The sequence below is a fragment of the Bos mutus genome, chromosome 13, assembly GCF_027580195.1.
Source record: "Bos mutus isolate GX-2022 chromosome 13, NWIPB_WYAK_1.1, whole genome shotgun sequence".
NCBI lineage: Eukaryota > Metazoa > Chordata > Mammalia > Artiodactyla > Bovidae > Bos > Bos mutus.
The window spans coordinates 49,177,954-49,193,440 of NC_091629.1; the positions used below are offsets into that span (position 1 = coordinate 49,177,954).

General features: G+C 42.5%; 1 protein-coding gene across 1 annotated transcript in view; it reads right to left on the bottom strand.

The window, feature by feature from the left end:
* CPNE1 (copine 1) overlaps positions 1-15,487 on the bottom strand; it is a 27,948-nt gene continuing 12,461 nt past the window's right edge. Inside the window, 16 exon segments of the mRNA XM_014479499.2 lie at positions 1-2,003; positions 2,214-2,450; positions 2,599-2,732; positions 5,991-6,042; positions 6,301-6,355; positions 6,459-6,592; positions 6,673-6,732; positions 6,826-6,866; positions 6,869-6,911; positions 7,043-7,129; positions 7,243-7,332; positions 7,499-7,579; positions 7,727-7,798; positions 7,886-7,960; positions 8,105-8,284; positions 8,384-8,512. Of these exon segments, the coding sequence (XP_014334985.2) occupies positions 1,863-2,003; positions 2,214-2,450; positions 2,599-2,732; positions 5,991-6,042; positions 6,301-6,355; positions 6,459-6,592; positions 6,673-6,732; positions 6,826-6,866; positions 6,869-6,911; positions 7,043-7,129; positions 7,243-7,332; positions 7,499-7,579; positions 7,727-7,798; positions 7,886-7,960; positions 8,105-8,284; positions 8,384-8,512 (1,611 nt within the window). The 3' untranslated portion in view covers positions 1-1,862.

Below are 15,487 nucleotides of genomic sequence, written 5' to 3' on the forward strand. Positions count from 1 at the left end.
AATGGTAATATAAGAGACTGTTTAATGTCATGAAAAGTAAGTAATAATACATGGATAATTTTTTAAAAACCAAGCTAGGTTACATACACAAACATACATACACAAAAGCAAGCTAGGCTGACATACATAAAATTTTTAAATTTCCATATCAAAAGAGTTACATAGACCAAAAGACACTATAACTGAAAAGATAATAGCCTGGGAGGAAATATTTTTGACATGTATAAGAGATAAAGGTTTGCTGAATAACTATAACAATAAAGCTATTCATAAGAGATACAATTGAAAAGTAAACATATAAAATGATACCCAGCCTTTGTAATTCAATAAATTCAACTAAAACTGAGGGGTTTTTTTGCCTGTCATATTAATGAAATGGGTAAAAAACTGTTATGAAATGCAATTTACAGTATCTATTAAAATATTACGTATTCATATCTTTTGATTGAACATTTTCACTTGTAGGAATAAAATTTTCAGAAATATTACTATATAAACGCACAGATAAATGTATTAGGATATTCCTTACAGCATTGTTTGTTGTAATGGAAGAAAACCAGAAGGGACCCAAATCTTGATAAATTAGGGATTGGCTAAGTAAGCTATCACTCCAGTACTCTTGCCTGGAAAATCCCATGGATGGAGGAGCCTGGTAGGCTGCAGTCCATGGGGTTGCTAAGAGTTGGACACGACTGAGCGACTTCACTTTCACGCATTCGAGAAGGAAATGGCAACCCACTCCAGTATTCTTGCCTGGAGAATCCCAGGGATGGGGGAGCCTGGTGGGCTGCTGTCTATAGGGTTGCACAGAGTCGGACACGACTGAAGTGACTTAGCAGCAGCAGCAGCAAGTAAGCTATAATACACTCATACACAGAGTAATCTATAGGCATTAAAAAGAATGAAGTCAGTAATAAGTTCTAATGGGTAAAATACCCAAAATACAATAAAACAAAGTGCAAACAGTGTAGTAATTTAGAGAAAAAAATTTGTCAGACGTAGGAAATAACACCCTGCCCATTATCTATCTCATACATGTGAAATCATTTTGTACTAACTAGCATACATTTAAAACACAGTTAAGGCATACAAAAATAGTACATACAGTATGGTCCCAATTCTGTAAAAAAACATGCATCACTGTAAATATGTATAAAGTATTAAAAAATATGCACCAAATATTTTAATGGGACACGGGAGTTTGGGTGGTATTTTTCCCTATAATGAATATACATATTAATTTTCTAGTAAGAAAAAGAATAGCTAATAAAAAAAGTGAGGCTTGTAGCCTATTTTTAGAACTAGAACCACCACTGCTCCACCTTCCAAGGAGTCAGGCATAGCCCTTGATCCCCTCCCCTAACACTTTCCACCTTGTCTGTGTTCCCAGCTCAGCTCTGCTCTGACGCAGGTTGGGCTAGGTGTTTGGCTTATACTCAGTCTTTTCTGACGCAGGTTAGGCTAGGTGTTTGGCTTATACTCAGTCTTTGCATTTTCCAAAACAGAGTCAGTGTCTCTAGATATCTGGCAGGGAATACCCAATTTCTTTGAGTGGGGGCTATTATGTCAGAGGACTCCTTCACTCCAACAACCCCTAAAGTCAACAAGTAAGTTCAGAGAGGAGAACTAACCATGGCTAATAGCAGATTCCCACCTAAAACACAGAGTAGTAGCAAAGGAGTGGTCTTCATCTTTATTGAATGAGGGATTCCAGGGGCAAGCAGGTGAGATCGAGGGCAGCAACAGCAGGATTAAGTATAAAAGTATAAAACCTAAGTACAAGCACGAGGGAATGTGTATTCAGGGCTGGGGACCTTAACATGGGACTGAGAAATGGCCACGGTCGACCCCTTCAAGGGAATCTAAGCCTGGGGGGCCTGTGCAGGGCCCTTGGCTGCAGGTGGAGGTGGCTTGAATGGGGCCCAACCTTGGGCCCTGAAGTAGGAGACCAGTTGCGTGGGTACTTCTGCAAGTACAGTCTGCGCCAGTGCCTCTCGAGGGGCCTGCCAGGAGAAGAGGGGCAAGTTCAGTGATGGGCCATAACGGCTTCATTTGTACAAGGTCTACATTTCACACCCAAGAAAGGATACAGAATCCAAAACCTAACCCTGCCCCAGGCTCAGGTGAAGGGATAAGTATCCCCACACACATCAGGGAGAGGTGGAAGGCTGAACTCCCAGCTCTGTTCTGTCCCCAAGCTTGCCCCTACTCACATTCTGGAAACGCCGGAAGGGCACAAACTGCACTATGTCACGAGCGGCTGCCTCCCCGGAGCGTGTGTGCAGGGGTCCACCATCAGCGTCCAGCTGCTCCATGGCCTCGAAGTCAGCACAACCCACACCCACTATGATCACTGACATGGGCAGGTAGGAAGCACGAACCACAGCCTCACGTGTGGCCTCCACATCTGTCACAGCACCATCAGTCAGCAGCAACAGCACGAAGTATTGCTAAAAGCAAGTCCATTCATATATTGAGGCAGACCCTCTAAACATCCCAGCTACACATTCCCACACTGACAAGAAGTCTCTTGTTAAACAGTCCTCAAGGGAGCACCCCCCCTCCCCTTCCTCGCCCACTACATCCCATAACCCTCACCGAAGCATTCCTCTGATTTGCAGCCTGGGCTGCAAACCTAGCCACATGGTTGATGATGGGTGCAAAGTTGGTGGGACCATAGAGCCGAACTTGGGGCAGGGCCTGGCGGTAGGCATCCACAATGCCCTGGATGCCTAGAGAAGCAAAGCAAAAAATACCATAAGACACTGGGCCTCTTGGGGTTCTGCCAGCCCTGATGACACTTTATCCTGGCCATGGAGATTTGGGAACTTGGGTGCATTTCATTCACTCGCCCCTGTAACCCAACGTTCTTAACCTTACCCTACAGATGAAAAAATTAGGGCCAAAGAGAGGAAGGGCACGTGCCCTGAACCACAGCTTGAATTAAAATCCAGATTGGGGGAATCCCCTGAACAAATGCAGGAGAGTTGAGCATCAAATTATAATGCACCTAATGAATTATAACCCATTTTATAAAATAAGAATCCACAGAGATATAATAGACAAGGAAAAGCTCTTAATGTAGAAGAAATTATAGAATCATTTGACAATCAGAGATAATTGATTAAGGCAAGGATCATCAATGGATGCCAAAAGGTAAAAATTGATGAGTGATTGGATATTTATATAGTCTTAAAGCATCCTCCCAAAGGATGATGATTATTAGTTAAAAAAAAAAAACAAAAAAAACAGGCCCACTCACCCACAGTCAATTAACAAAGGAGGCAAAAACATACAACGGATAAAAGACAGTATCTTCACCAAGTGGTGCTGGAAAAGCTCAACTGCCACAAGTAAACGAATGAAGTTAGAACACTCCCTCATACCATATGTAAAAATAAACTCTAAATGGCCTAAAGACTTAAATATAAAACATGACACCATAAAACTAAAAAGGAATATAGGCAAAACATTTCTCAAGGAAATAGGAATAAAAGCAAAACTAAACAAATGGGATTTAATCAAACTTACAAGCTTCAGTACAGCAAAGGAAACTATAAACAAGAAGACAAACTACAGACTGTGAAAAAATGTTTGGAAATGATGTGATCAACAAGGGCTTAAATTCCAAAATATACAAATAGCTCATACAACTCAGTATCAAAACCCAAATAATCCAATCAAAAAGTGGGCAAAAGACCTAAATAGACAAATCTTCAAAGAAGATACAGATGGCCAGTAGTCACATGAAAAGATGCTCAACATTGGTAATTATTAGAGAAATGCAGGGAATTTCCTGACGGTCCAGTGGTTAGGACTCTGCTTCCACTGCAGGGGGCACATGTTTGATCCCTGGTAAGGAACTAGGATTCTGCATGCTGTGTGGCATGGCCCCCCACAAGTGAAGAGCTGCAAATCAAAATTACAGTAAGGTATCCCCTCACACTAGTCAGAAGGGCCATCATTAAAAAATTTACAAGTAACAAATGCTGGAAAGATGTGGAAGAAAGGGAATTCTACACTATTAGTGGGAATGTAAAATTGGTGCGGCCACTAGGGAAACAGTATGGAGGCTCCTTAAAAACCTAAAAATATAGTTGCCAAATGATCCAGCAATCCCACTCCTGGGCATATTATTTGAAGAAAACACTAATTCAAAAAGATACATACACCCCAATGTTCATAGCAGCATTATTTACAGTTGCCAAGACATGGAAGCATCCTAGATGTCCATCAACAGATGAAGAAAGCTGTGGTATATGAATAAAGCTGTCTACGAAACAGAAACAGAACCACAGAGAGATACACTAGTGGTTGCCAAGCGGGAAGGTGTTGGGGGAGGGATGCGAGTGGGAGGTTGGGGTTAGCAGATTTAAGCTTTTATATACAGAATGGATAAACAAGTCCTACTATATAATAGCACTGATTACTATATTAAATATCTTATGATAAACCATAATGGAAAAGAGTATTAAAAAAGAATATATATATATGTATAACTGAATCACTTTGGTATACAGCAGAAATTAACACATTATAAATCAACTATACTTCAATTAAAAAATACTAAAATAAAAAATAGATTCAAATAATTTTGAGAAAGATAATGTGTCTTAACTGTTTCTTTAAAAAAACAAAGGGAATTCCCTGGTGGTCCAGCGGTTAGGAATCCACACTTCCACTGCAGGGTGCCTGGGTATGATCCATAGAAACTAAGTTCCCACATGCTGCATGGCACGACCAAAAAAGAGAATATTTTTTAAACTAAAAATGAATAAAAATTAGTTAAATGTGTGTGTGTGTGTGTGTATAAAGGAATGAGATATTGCCATTTGCAGCAACATGGATGGACCTAGAGATTAGCACACTAAGTAATCCAGAAAGACAAATGCCATAGGATGTGTGGTATTTAGAATTAAAATACGATACATATGAGCCTGTATACAAAACAGAAACAGACAAAGAAAACAAATTTATGGTTAACAAAGAGGAAAGAGCATAGTGGAGTGGTAAATTAGGAGTCTGAGATCAGCAGATACAAATTACTATATATAAAATAAACAACAAGGTCCTCCTTTATAACACAGGGAACTATATTCAATATCCTGTAATAAATGATAATGGAAAAGAATATGTTTATATATATAAACTGAATCATTCTGCTGTACATTAGGAACTAATACAACATTGTACATAAACTATCCTTCAATTAAAAATGTTTAAAATTACATATAAAGAAAAAAACTGTACTTGTATAGAAGAGAAACCTGGTAGATTCCGCCTCAACCAAATGATCAAAGTTAATAAGACTGGTAAGAGGAGAAATCAACATGTGCCTCCGGAACATAAAGCATGGCTTCTGTGGTATTCCCACCAAAAATGCGTAACTTGAATCTAACTATGAGGAAATAGGTAAACCCAAACTGAAGGACATTCTACATATTAACTGACCTGTAATCTTAGTAAAAATCAGATTAGATCAAGTCAAGTTTTCAACTTCAGCTTGTTTACATGCGGGAGGCTAGGGAAACATGGGGTTTGGTCCTCTCTAGACAAAAGAACCTGGAGCAAAAAGTACCCTGAATAGAGCTGCAAGGAGGCACCAATGCTTCTACTGATGCCCAAGTAAGTACCTGTGAGCCTCTAGGCAAAGATAATAATGATAATATAACAGCTACCATAGTTTAGAGAACACTTATGATGTACCAGGATTACTGCTTCAAGCTTTATATGCATCTTCTTAAAATATTCAATATCCTATAATATTTCTTACTAAGAAGCCAAAGCACACAGAAGCTAAGCAACTGGCCCCAAGTCACATGATTATCAAGTGGCAGGATGAAGATTTGACTCCAGAGGCCTAGTTGTAAAATCCACTACTCTAGACAATGGAGTCAGGTGTCTGTCTCCCCACCCTCATTCTCCCTTGCCCACACGAACTTGGCAGAGATTGGACAGATACACCTTATGCTGGAGGATGGGGGGCTTACCTGCACAAAAGGGGTTACTGGGGTTGAAGTTCAAAGCAAATTCATGGGAAACCTGAGGGCAAGAATAGAACTGAGGTAATGAGGTTCTTTCCCCATGACCACTTGTGTGCTAAGAAAAAGGGCACTAGGATATGTACAAAGTGTTATTTAGGAGGTATTCAGTCCTGAGCATCTGTTGTATACATGCCTGTACGGATGACTCCCTGCAATTCCACATAAAGCTGGGTGCCAAGTAGCAAGTTTACCACATCCCCCCTGATCAGGACCATGAAACCAAAAACAGGAGCAGTGGAGGGGAGAAAACACTCACCTGCCAGTCAGGGGGTACCTGGGCCCCAAATCCAAATGCTGGGAACAGCTTGTCCCTGTGAGAAGACAGCAAAGGGGGGAAGAGGCAGTGAGAGGACCACAAGCCCAGAGCTAAGAGCGTCTGCAGGGAGCGGCGAGGAGTAAGACAAAGCTGCTTACGAGTCATAGTCCTGAACCACACTGCCCACGCTCCACAGTGCTGTAAGGTACTCATTGACCCCTGTTGGGCTCAGGTAGTGCAGAGAATCAGGTGAGGAAGGGTCTCCGTTGGAGCCTGTGAAGTCCACGCCCACCTGCGGGGAAGGGAGGAGCAGAGTTGAAGGCCATCTTCGAGCCCCAGATCTGTCTTCTTGCCCCTGATGAAGCAACTTACAGTGAAGTTGATTTGACAGCCTCCCATCACATAGTCCAGGAATGAATGTTCTGTTTCTACCTGTAGTTGAAACCAGGGTTATAGCTGGAGTGAAGGGATTGGGGTCATGAACCTTAGGAGTCAAAGGCTGGGTCACATGGGCTACTGTCTCACCTGACACATCTTGACACAGATAGTTCCAGAGTTCTTGTAACTTTTTTTTTCTGCTGTTTCTCAGGATGAATGCATTCAAACTCAGCCTGGTAAGGAAAGAAAAATTAGAGTAGAAAACTTCCAGAGCCTCAGCCAGGATGGGAGCTGCCGTGCATTCCCTCTATTCCTGAGGCTGCAGTCCCTAAGTCCACCTCAATATCCCTGAGCCAGCACTCACTGGGGCTGCCTGCAGCTGAGCCAAGCTGGTGTGGAAGGTACCAATGAGGTCATGTGAACCATCACTGTCATAATCGGAGCATCGCACCTAGGAGGGAAGGCGTGTGTGTATGTAAAGACCAGGAGGCGGGTGGCAGGTGAGAATACATCCCTCCCTAGACTCTGCCCCTGCTCAGTCCATTCAGAAGGCAAGCTCCTCACCTGGATGGGTGTACTGGCATCTCCCCCACAGAAATGTTGAAGGGGAACAGAGAACCGTTTCCAAGTAGGATTCAGGTTGTTCTTGATGACCTGAGGGTGGAGTACAAAGCTTCCAGTGAGCGCTGAGTTGGCATGTGGGAGCTGCCATCCTTCCCTAGCCATAAGCAGGCTCCTCCCTGTGCTCCAAATCTTGGTAGTCACAAACCCCAGGAGATTCTCTCCTGCTCCATCACACCCAATCCCAGGGGGCTCACACCTCTGATCTGTATGCCAGGTGCCATTTCCCATCACCCTGACGGAAAAACTCCAAGAACGGATCCGATTTTCCCAGGAAGTCCTGTCAATGTCACAGAGACCCTAGTTATAAGACTCAGGCAGAGACAAACACTATGAAAGACCTTTATCCCCTCCCACCCTCCCACCTCCAATGCACCACCCCTGTCTGCTTAATTCTTGAACCCCCAGGGCCTCCTTCCATACACACCTTCTTATCCAGGTTTCTGGCTTCCACCTCCATGGTCACTACAAGATTATCTTTCAACTCCTGAGCTGAGACCTAGGTAGGGGAGGCAGGAGACTGTATCGTCTCATGAATTCCTCCTCACTGATATGAGCACACTCCCCCACCAAACCCCAGCCTTACCGTGATGGTCCCCCGCCCAGCAGGCTTTCCAGGCTTCAGCATCAAGGGCAGAGTTAGCATCCGACTGGATACAATCTAGGGCAGGGGATGGGGGAACAAGATCTCAGACAAGGTTAGGTCCTGTTGACCCCCACCTCCAAGTTCTAGGCTTTCTGGGTTATTTCACAGGGCTCTGACTCAACCTGTGTCTGAAGGATTCTAATCCTTGGACCTACATACCTGTCCCAGGGAACACTCAGCTCCTCCTAGGAAGTCATCGTCCCCCAGCTCAGGTGTCTTGTTGTCTATGTCATAGATGCCAAATCGGAGCTTTTGGACTGTTTCAAAGTGGTACTCAAGCTGCAGAGTCTTGGAGAACTCAGGGCTCGAGCAGTTCTGTACTCGCTCAGTCCGGCCAAGCTGTGGGCAAGAAGCCAATAAGCATTACAGTCATGTACCTTCCACCCTCAAACAGTCCTAGCATCCCTCCACGACTTTAACCCCCATAGTCCTTCTCACCTCAGTCCAGTTACCCCCTCCCACATCCTGCAAAAGGACACAGAGTGGGTCAGACTTGGAGCCGATGTCCTTGTCGATGAGGTGGTCACATGAAACAGACAGCTGAACCAAGGTCACACAGTGGGCCATCTGGGGGCGGGGGGGTCGGAAAAGACACAAATTAGCCACCGAGGACCCTTTTCCACCTTTCCCTGACTGTAGGTCCCAACTTGTAAAGCCAGTCAGCTTTAGCCAGGCAAGGCTGAGCCTGTGTCTATCCCCATGACACCTAAGGAAAAGACGGCCCTATAGGTTCCAAACTCCTCCAATCCCCTTGGGTAGGCTCAATGGGATGGGAGATGGCGATTACAGCCAACCCTGATCCAAGAAAATTACGGTAAAATGCACAAACAGTGTACTGGCCTCCATCAACAACTCTGACCCGAAACTAGTCCTCAGCCCCAAATTGGGTCCTAATCCCAATAATGCTCCCTGGACCTGGACCCCAAACTTGATCTTCTCAGAGACCAATCAATCTCACTCTGATGCCTTTACTGGCCTCAGATCAGACCTGAGTCCGAGTTCTAAGCCCAACACTGCCCAAAATACAACCGTGATCCAGATTCTGCTTCCCAAAGTCTCTTCCTTCAGTGATTCCCCACTAACCCTGGGGATCTACATCTTGAGGTAGTGTTACAATCCTCATGCTGATTCTCCTAGCCTCTAATCAGCTGTTCAGGTCCAGCTCCTATTTGCACAACCTAGTCCAAGCCCATCACCTCTCACCAGCCTTACTGCGTCACCTTTTAAGAGGTCTCCTTAGCCTACCTATGCCATTCTCACCTCTTCTCATCCTCACACCAACAGGTTACTCTCAATACAGCAACTATGGTGACCCTGTTAAAACACGGGTCATGTCATACCTCTACCAAAACCCAATAAAGATTTCCCATTCCTTAGAAAAAACCCAAACTCTGTGTTGGCCTACAAGGTCATGTAGTGGTAAAGAATCTGCCTGCCAATGCAGAAGCTGCAGGAGATGAAGGTTCAATCCCTAGGTCAGGAAGATCCCCTGGAGGATGGCAATTCACTCCAGTATTCTTGCCTGGGAAATCCCACAGACAGAGGAGCCTAGTGAGTTACAGTCCATGGGGTTGCTCAGAGTCGGACACCACTGAGTGACTGTGCACACACACAAGCACACACTAACAAGGTCTTGAAAGATCTAGATCTGACTTGACCCCTCTTGCTCATTCTGTTCCGGCCACACAGTCTGCTTGTCATTCCACAAATATGCTTGTTTCTACCTCAACATCCAGAAGGTTCTTCCCTCTTTTAATCCACATGGCTTGCTTTTGCCTTACAATGTCTCTAGGTCTCTATTCAAAACCATCTTCTCTATTTTGAATGAAAAGGTTCTCCTTTTCTGGCCATTCTGAAATTTCAACTCTACTTCTACTGATACATCACATACTTATTTCCTGCTTTTTTTCTCTTTAGTATTTATCACCAACATACTGTATATATTTATATGCTTTGTCTTCCCCATTAGAATGTACACTCCATGAGGGAAGGGATACTTATCTGTTCTTTCCACTGCTCTATCTCAAGCACCTAGATAGTATTTGTTGCATGAAATCTGAAAGGCCATCTCCAGCCCCTGCTTCCATCTCAGCCTGGTCTAAACTGATTGGCTGTCAAACAGCACCAAAGCATCTCCGGTTCATCCATCTCCTTTGCTAGAAACACTATCTTCTTGCATGGATCACCATGACATCCATATAAACCCATTTTCCTAAGTCACTATAACAGTTATCCTCAGACTCTTCACTAACCCTCTGTCCCCGCTGACCAATACACCTGCAGACCATCTGTGCCAAGAGTGCAGATGAGGTCAGATCCCTCACCTAGCCTCATCTAGCATCCCAGGTTTCCCAGCACTATACCCCAGGATGCCTCTAGCCTCAGCCTCCCCTAAATCAACCCTCAAGTCAATCCCTTGCCCAACCCAGCCCACAGTCAGTGCTATTCCTATCTTGGTGCCTCACGGTCTCCATCTCAAATGCTGTTATCAAGCAAAACTGGAATGATTTTTAAGAGTTCAATCTGCTTCATATACTGTCCTTCCATAGCATCTGAGCCTTTGCTTGAATGTATCCAATGATGGAAAACCCACCACTCTTATAATTCAATTATCAGAAAGTCCTGCTCTATCAAGTTCTATCCAAATCAACCCAAGTGAATTCTCACTTCTATACATTATTCCTATTTCTTCAATCTAAAATTCGACAAGAAAGCTTTATTTCATCGCCCTCTGAGAACCATCTAAAACCTGGAAGCAGTGAACCCCAAGCTAAAATCTGGAGAAATAGCCCTAGTTCTTTTGAATATTGCCACCAAAATGTGGATTTTAGACTTCTGACCAGAAGTCACTGCTTTGCAGATTCCCCAGGACAGATCTCAGAGAACGACACATACTCCCTAAGGGAATGGGACTGTAACTTAAGCCCAGGTCATAACTGGACCCCACACTTCTCACTTTGCACGTTCTCTCAGGCAGTGTTCGCACAGTACGGAGACAAGGAAGAATGCTCATTTCACTACTGCTAAAAAGTGGAAAACGTGAGACAGCTTAAAGGTCTATCAGTTAGGTGGTGACTAAGTAAATTACGGTAATTAGTCAATGGAATGCTGAGCAGCAAGTAAATAAACAATTAAGGCAGAAGTATATTGATAGCATATGAAAAAATAAAGTTGCAAAAAATGGTAAGAAAAGTTAACCCCATTTCAAACTTCAGTTGTATGTGAATACACAATAGATTTAAATATATATGCAAAATAAATACAGTCACATTAAAAAATGGAAGACACACCAAATAAATGCAACTTTTAGGTACACTTCAGAGGAATAGAATAAAGGTGGTAATTTTATATACTCTTAGACACTTCTAAACAACAGCCTAGGTGGCACAGTGGTAAAGAATCTGCCTGCCAATTCAGGAGACGCAGGTTTGATCCCTCGGTCAGGAAGACCCCCTGGAGAAGGAAATCGCAACCCACTCCAGTGTTCTTGCCTGGAGAATCCCATGGACAGAGGAGCCTGGCGGGCTACAGCCCATGGGGCCACAAAGAGTTGGACACAACTGAGCAACTCTCACGCACAGACACTTCTATATTATTTCAATATTTCAAACTATTTTGTATTTTTTAAAGGGACTCAACTTTTTCCCCCAATCCACTCCTCCAGGTCCTCCTGACAATATCCTAACCCCAAGCCTCCACACATAACACCTTGCACATAACTCCAGACCGCTTTGTTTCCTGCCTCCTGTTTTTTCATCCTCTCAGTGTCTTACCTAGTCGTCCTTGACACTTTCCTGAAAGTCTCCACGCTAACTAGAAGCCCTGTATATATATCTGCTCACGGCCCTTAGGTTCAAAGCCTAATTCCCTAGCACAGCCACCTCGTGGCCCAACTCTAGAGGACCAATCTATACAGAATTAAGTAACTGTGTAACATGATGATTTTGCATCTATAATGCAACCTTCAAAGCCTTTTCTGATTGTTCTACCTCCTGTCATTCTACCACCGACCCAACTAGTCATTGAAGGCTATTTCTTGATCCTCAAACACACACACAGCCACACACACTTGCTGATACCTCTGAGTTTCTTCCCTAGCAAATGCCTTGTCATCCATGGTTATGCTATGACATTATTCCTTTCCGAAGTCTTGCCCACCTTCCCCAGGTCGGATTTCTCTCTCCTGTGGATGACTGCAGCAGTTTCTTCAGCAGCTTTTCTGTATATACATGTGCACACATGCAGGCATACACACACACAAAATTCATCAGCCAAACAGAAACCAGCTCATGCCATTTCTCTGCTTAAAACTCTGGAATGGCTTCCCAAAATGCTCAAAATAAAATAATCCAAAGTTCTTACCACAGTCTACAAGGCCCTGCAAGAGCTGACCCTCACCTAACTCATCATCTTGTTATGTACCTTCCAGACAGGTTTCATTTCTGATCCACATACACTCAACATCCATCTCATTCTTCACTTCAGAGCCTCTCTGCACTATCTTCCCCCCTGTGAAAGTGTTAGTCGCTCAGTTGTGTCTGACTCTTTGGGACCCCACTGACTCTAGCCCTCCAGGGTCCTCCATCCATGGGAGATTCCAAGCAAGAATACTTCCCCCATATATACTCCAGAAAATAAATAAGCTGTATTAGAGTAGGAACTATGTCTGGTTTGCCTATCTCTTTATGTATAATACCTACAATAGTACCCATCCTATAGTAAGAACTCAGCAAATATTTAGTGACTTAATGTTGAAACCATTACATCAGAATTTTTATTTTTGTCTACCTTCATAATCTGGACTCCTTGGAGCTAGGGGTAGGTATTATTTCTGCATCCTTAATACTAGTGCTTAGTTGGTACTCAACCATTCACTGATTAAAAGGTACATTCACTGATTAAGAGCTTCTGCTCAACTCAAACCTTCAGGCCTCTTCCATTTGAACTAATGTCAGGCAGTAACACAGAAGTTGTACTCTTCTACAAACTAGCCTTTACAATTTAGAGGCAGGACTCCTAGAACTCAATGTTAAATGACAAGTCAACTTAAAAAATGGGTAAAAAAAAATTCTGATCTGATACTTCACAAAGGAAAACATATGAACTGGAAATAATCTAAGGAAGAAGTCATTAATAGCACTGGTTACCAGGGAAATAAAAATTAAAACCACAGTGAGATATTATTACCTACCCGTCACAATGGCTAAAAGTAAAAAAACTGACAACGCCAAATCTTGGCAAGGATGTGAAACCCTCACACGGTGTAAGCGAAGGTGTGAAAGGTACTGCTTTGATGGTCTGGGAGCTTATTAGAAAACCAAACACATACCTAGTCTAAGAGCACCCACGTCCTAGTCTTTTATCCAAAATAAATAAAAACATTATGTTCACGAAAAGACTTGTACATGAATGTTCATGGCAGCTTTATTCATAATAGCCAAAAAGTTGAAACAGCCCAGGTATCCATCAGTATAAGAACGGTATGTTTGGATATGTAAGAGAAAACTGCTCAGCAAAAACAGAAACAGACTATTCATATCTGCAACATGAATGAATCAGAAGCATAAAATGCACTTACACTCTATCAAGTTTTAGGACAGGCAAAAACTATTACAAAAAAAATTCAGAATAGTGATTGTTCTTCCCCTGTTGCCCAGGGGAAAAGCAGGTATTAACTGTGAAGAGGCAGAAGACAATTCTAGGGAGAATGTAAGTTCTTCACCTAGATGGGAATGTGAGTCACAGGTGTATTTGCCCTTTTCATCTAATGGTACACTGAAGTTATATTCATCTTATTATATGTAAATTGTATCAACCTCTGTCCCAAAACTCATAAACTATATTCAACTCAAGGCATACTGAAATGTTTATGGGTGAAGTACGCTGATGCTTGCAACTACTTTGAAATGCACCAAAAATTAAAATGATTTATGGAATGGATAGATGTAGTAAAATATGCGAAATTTTAAACTATACAATCTAAGCGGTGGGTATATGGGAATTCACTGTATAATTTTTCCAACTTTTCTGTTTGTTCAAAGTTTTCGTAATAAAATGCTAGGGAGTGGGAGAAAAATGGAAGGGGACTTCCCTGGTGGTCCAGTGGTTAAGAATCTGCTTTCCAATTCAAGGGACACAGGTTTGATCCCTAGTTGGGGAACTGAGATCCCACATGCCATGGGGGAACGAAGCTTGTGCGCCACAACTAGAGCACCCTTTTGCCACAACTACTGAGCCCGCATACTGCAATGAAAGATCTGCATGATGCAACAAAGGTCCTGTGTGCTGCAACTGAGACCTGATACAATCAAAAGAATTTTTTTTAAATAAAACAATGATGAGGGAAAAACTTAAATGGAAGACTACAGGTTTATTCCTGATACTCTGAGTGAACTATAAGAGCATTAGCAGCAGTTAACTGTGGTGGTAAGATCATAGACAACAACTGGACCTGTGGCTCTTCCCCTCTATAACTTCTTAAAAGATCCCAGAAAAAGATGCTTTTGAGCTGAGTCAAACACATGGGGGGAGTAAGGAGCTTCCTCTTGTGCCAGGCCTCAATTTCTGGTAGGCCAGAGCCTTCTATTTCTGGTCTGTTACCAAAACCACCTTCTTCACAGCTGGTCCTAATCTTGTTTGTTTCTTCTCTGCCCAAACTAAAACCACAATCGGAGTGCTGTGGGCCCATATCTGTCTCAGAAGCATACAGGGCTGGCTTTCATTCTGAGAGGTCAGAGCTTCCTGGATAACTAGTTTTGTTTTTTCACAAATCTGATTTTTACTTTCTCATAGTGCTTCTTATAAGCTAATTTTATAATGTGCAGTTTTCCATCCTTTGAGTCATATTGCCTTTAAACTTTCAAATGCATGGGTTTATTCTCCTAAATCCTGTTTATCTCCTTTAAATTTCATCTCCAAACCTGCCCATTTGGAAATTTTCTACAGTTAAAACTAGTCCGTGTCACTCTTCTATCTCATATCCCTTTAACAGCCACATACTTTACACCAATCTCATTTACTTTTCAACTACGGTCATTAATCTCATGGGATTTTCAGTATCCTTTATAGAGATTGGAATTTTATAAAACTTTATTAAATATAAGATTTAAGTGTGTCAATAAAAGAATCTCAAGAATTTTTTCATTTATTTTTGCAAGAGATCTGGCTAATATTTGTCAGGTCTTTTGTGTACTTGCTTCTGAATCAGCGCATCTTGCCTGGATGTCTGTAATCATCTAACTGGTCTCCCCATTTCCACTCTTGGTCCTTTCCCATCTGTTTTCCACGGTGAAGTCAGAAATCTTCCCTGACTCCAACCAACAAATCCCAGCTTCTCACAAACCTATCAAAATGTGTAACTTACTTGCATACTATCTATTCCCCCTACCAAATTATAAATTCAACAGGGGATGGACCAGATTTGTCTTATTTCCATTCCAGTGACTCATACATAGCAGGTGCTTTATAAATAACTGCTAAGTTAATGCTAAAAGAAAGGAGTGGTAACTTAAGGATCCTCAGAAATAACCCAAATAAAGCCCT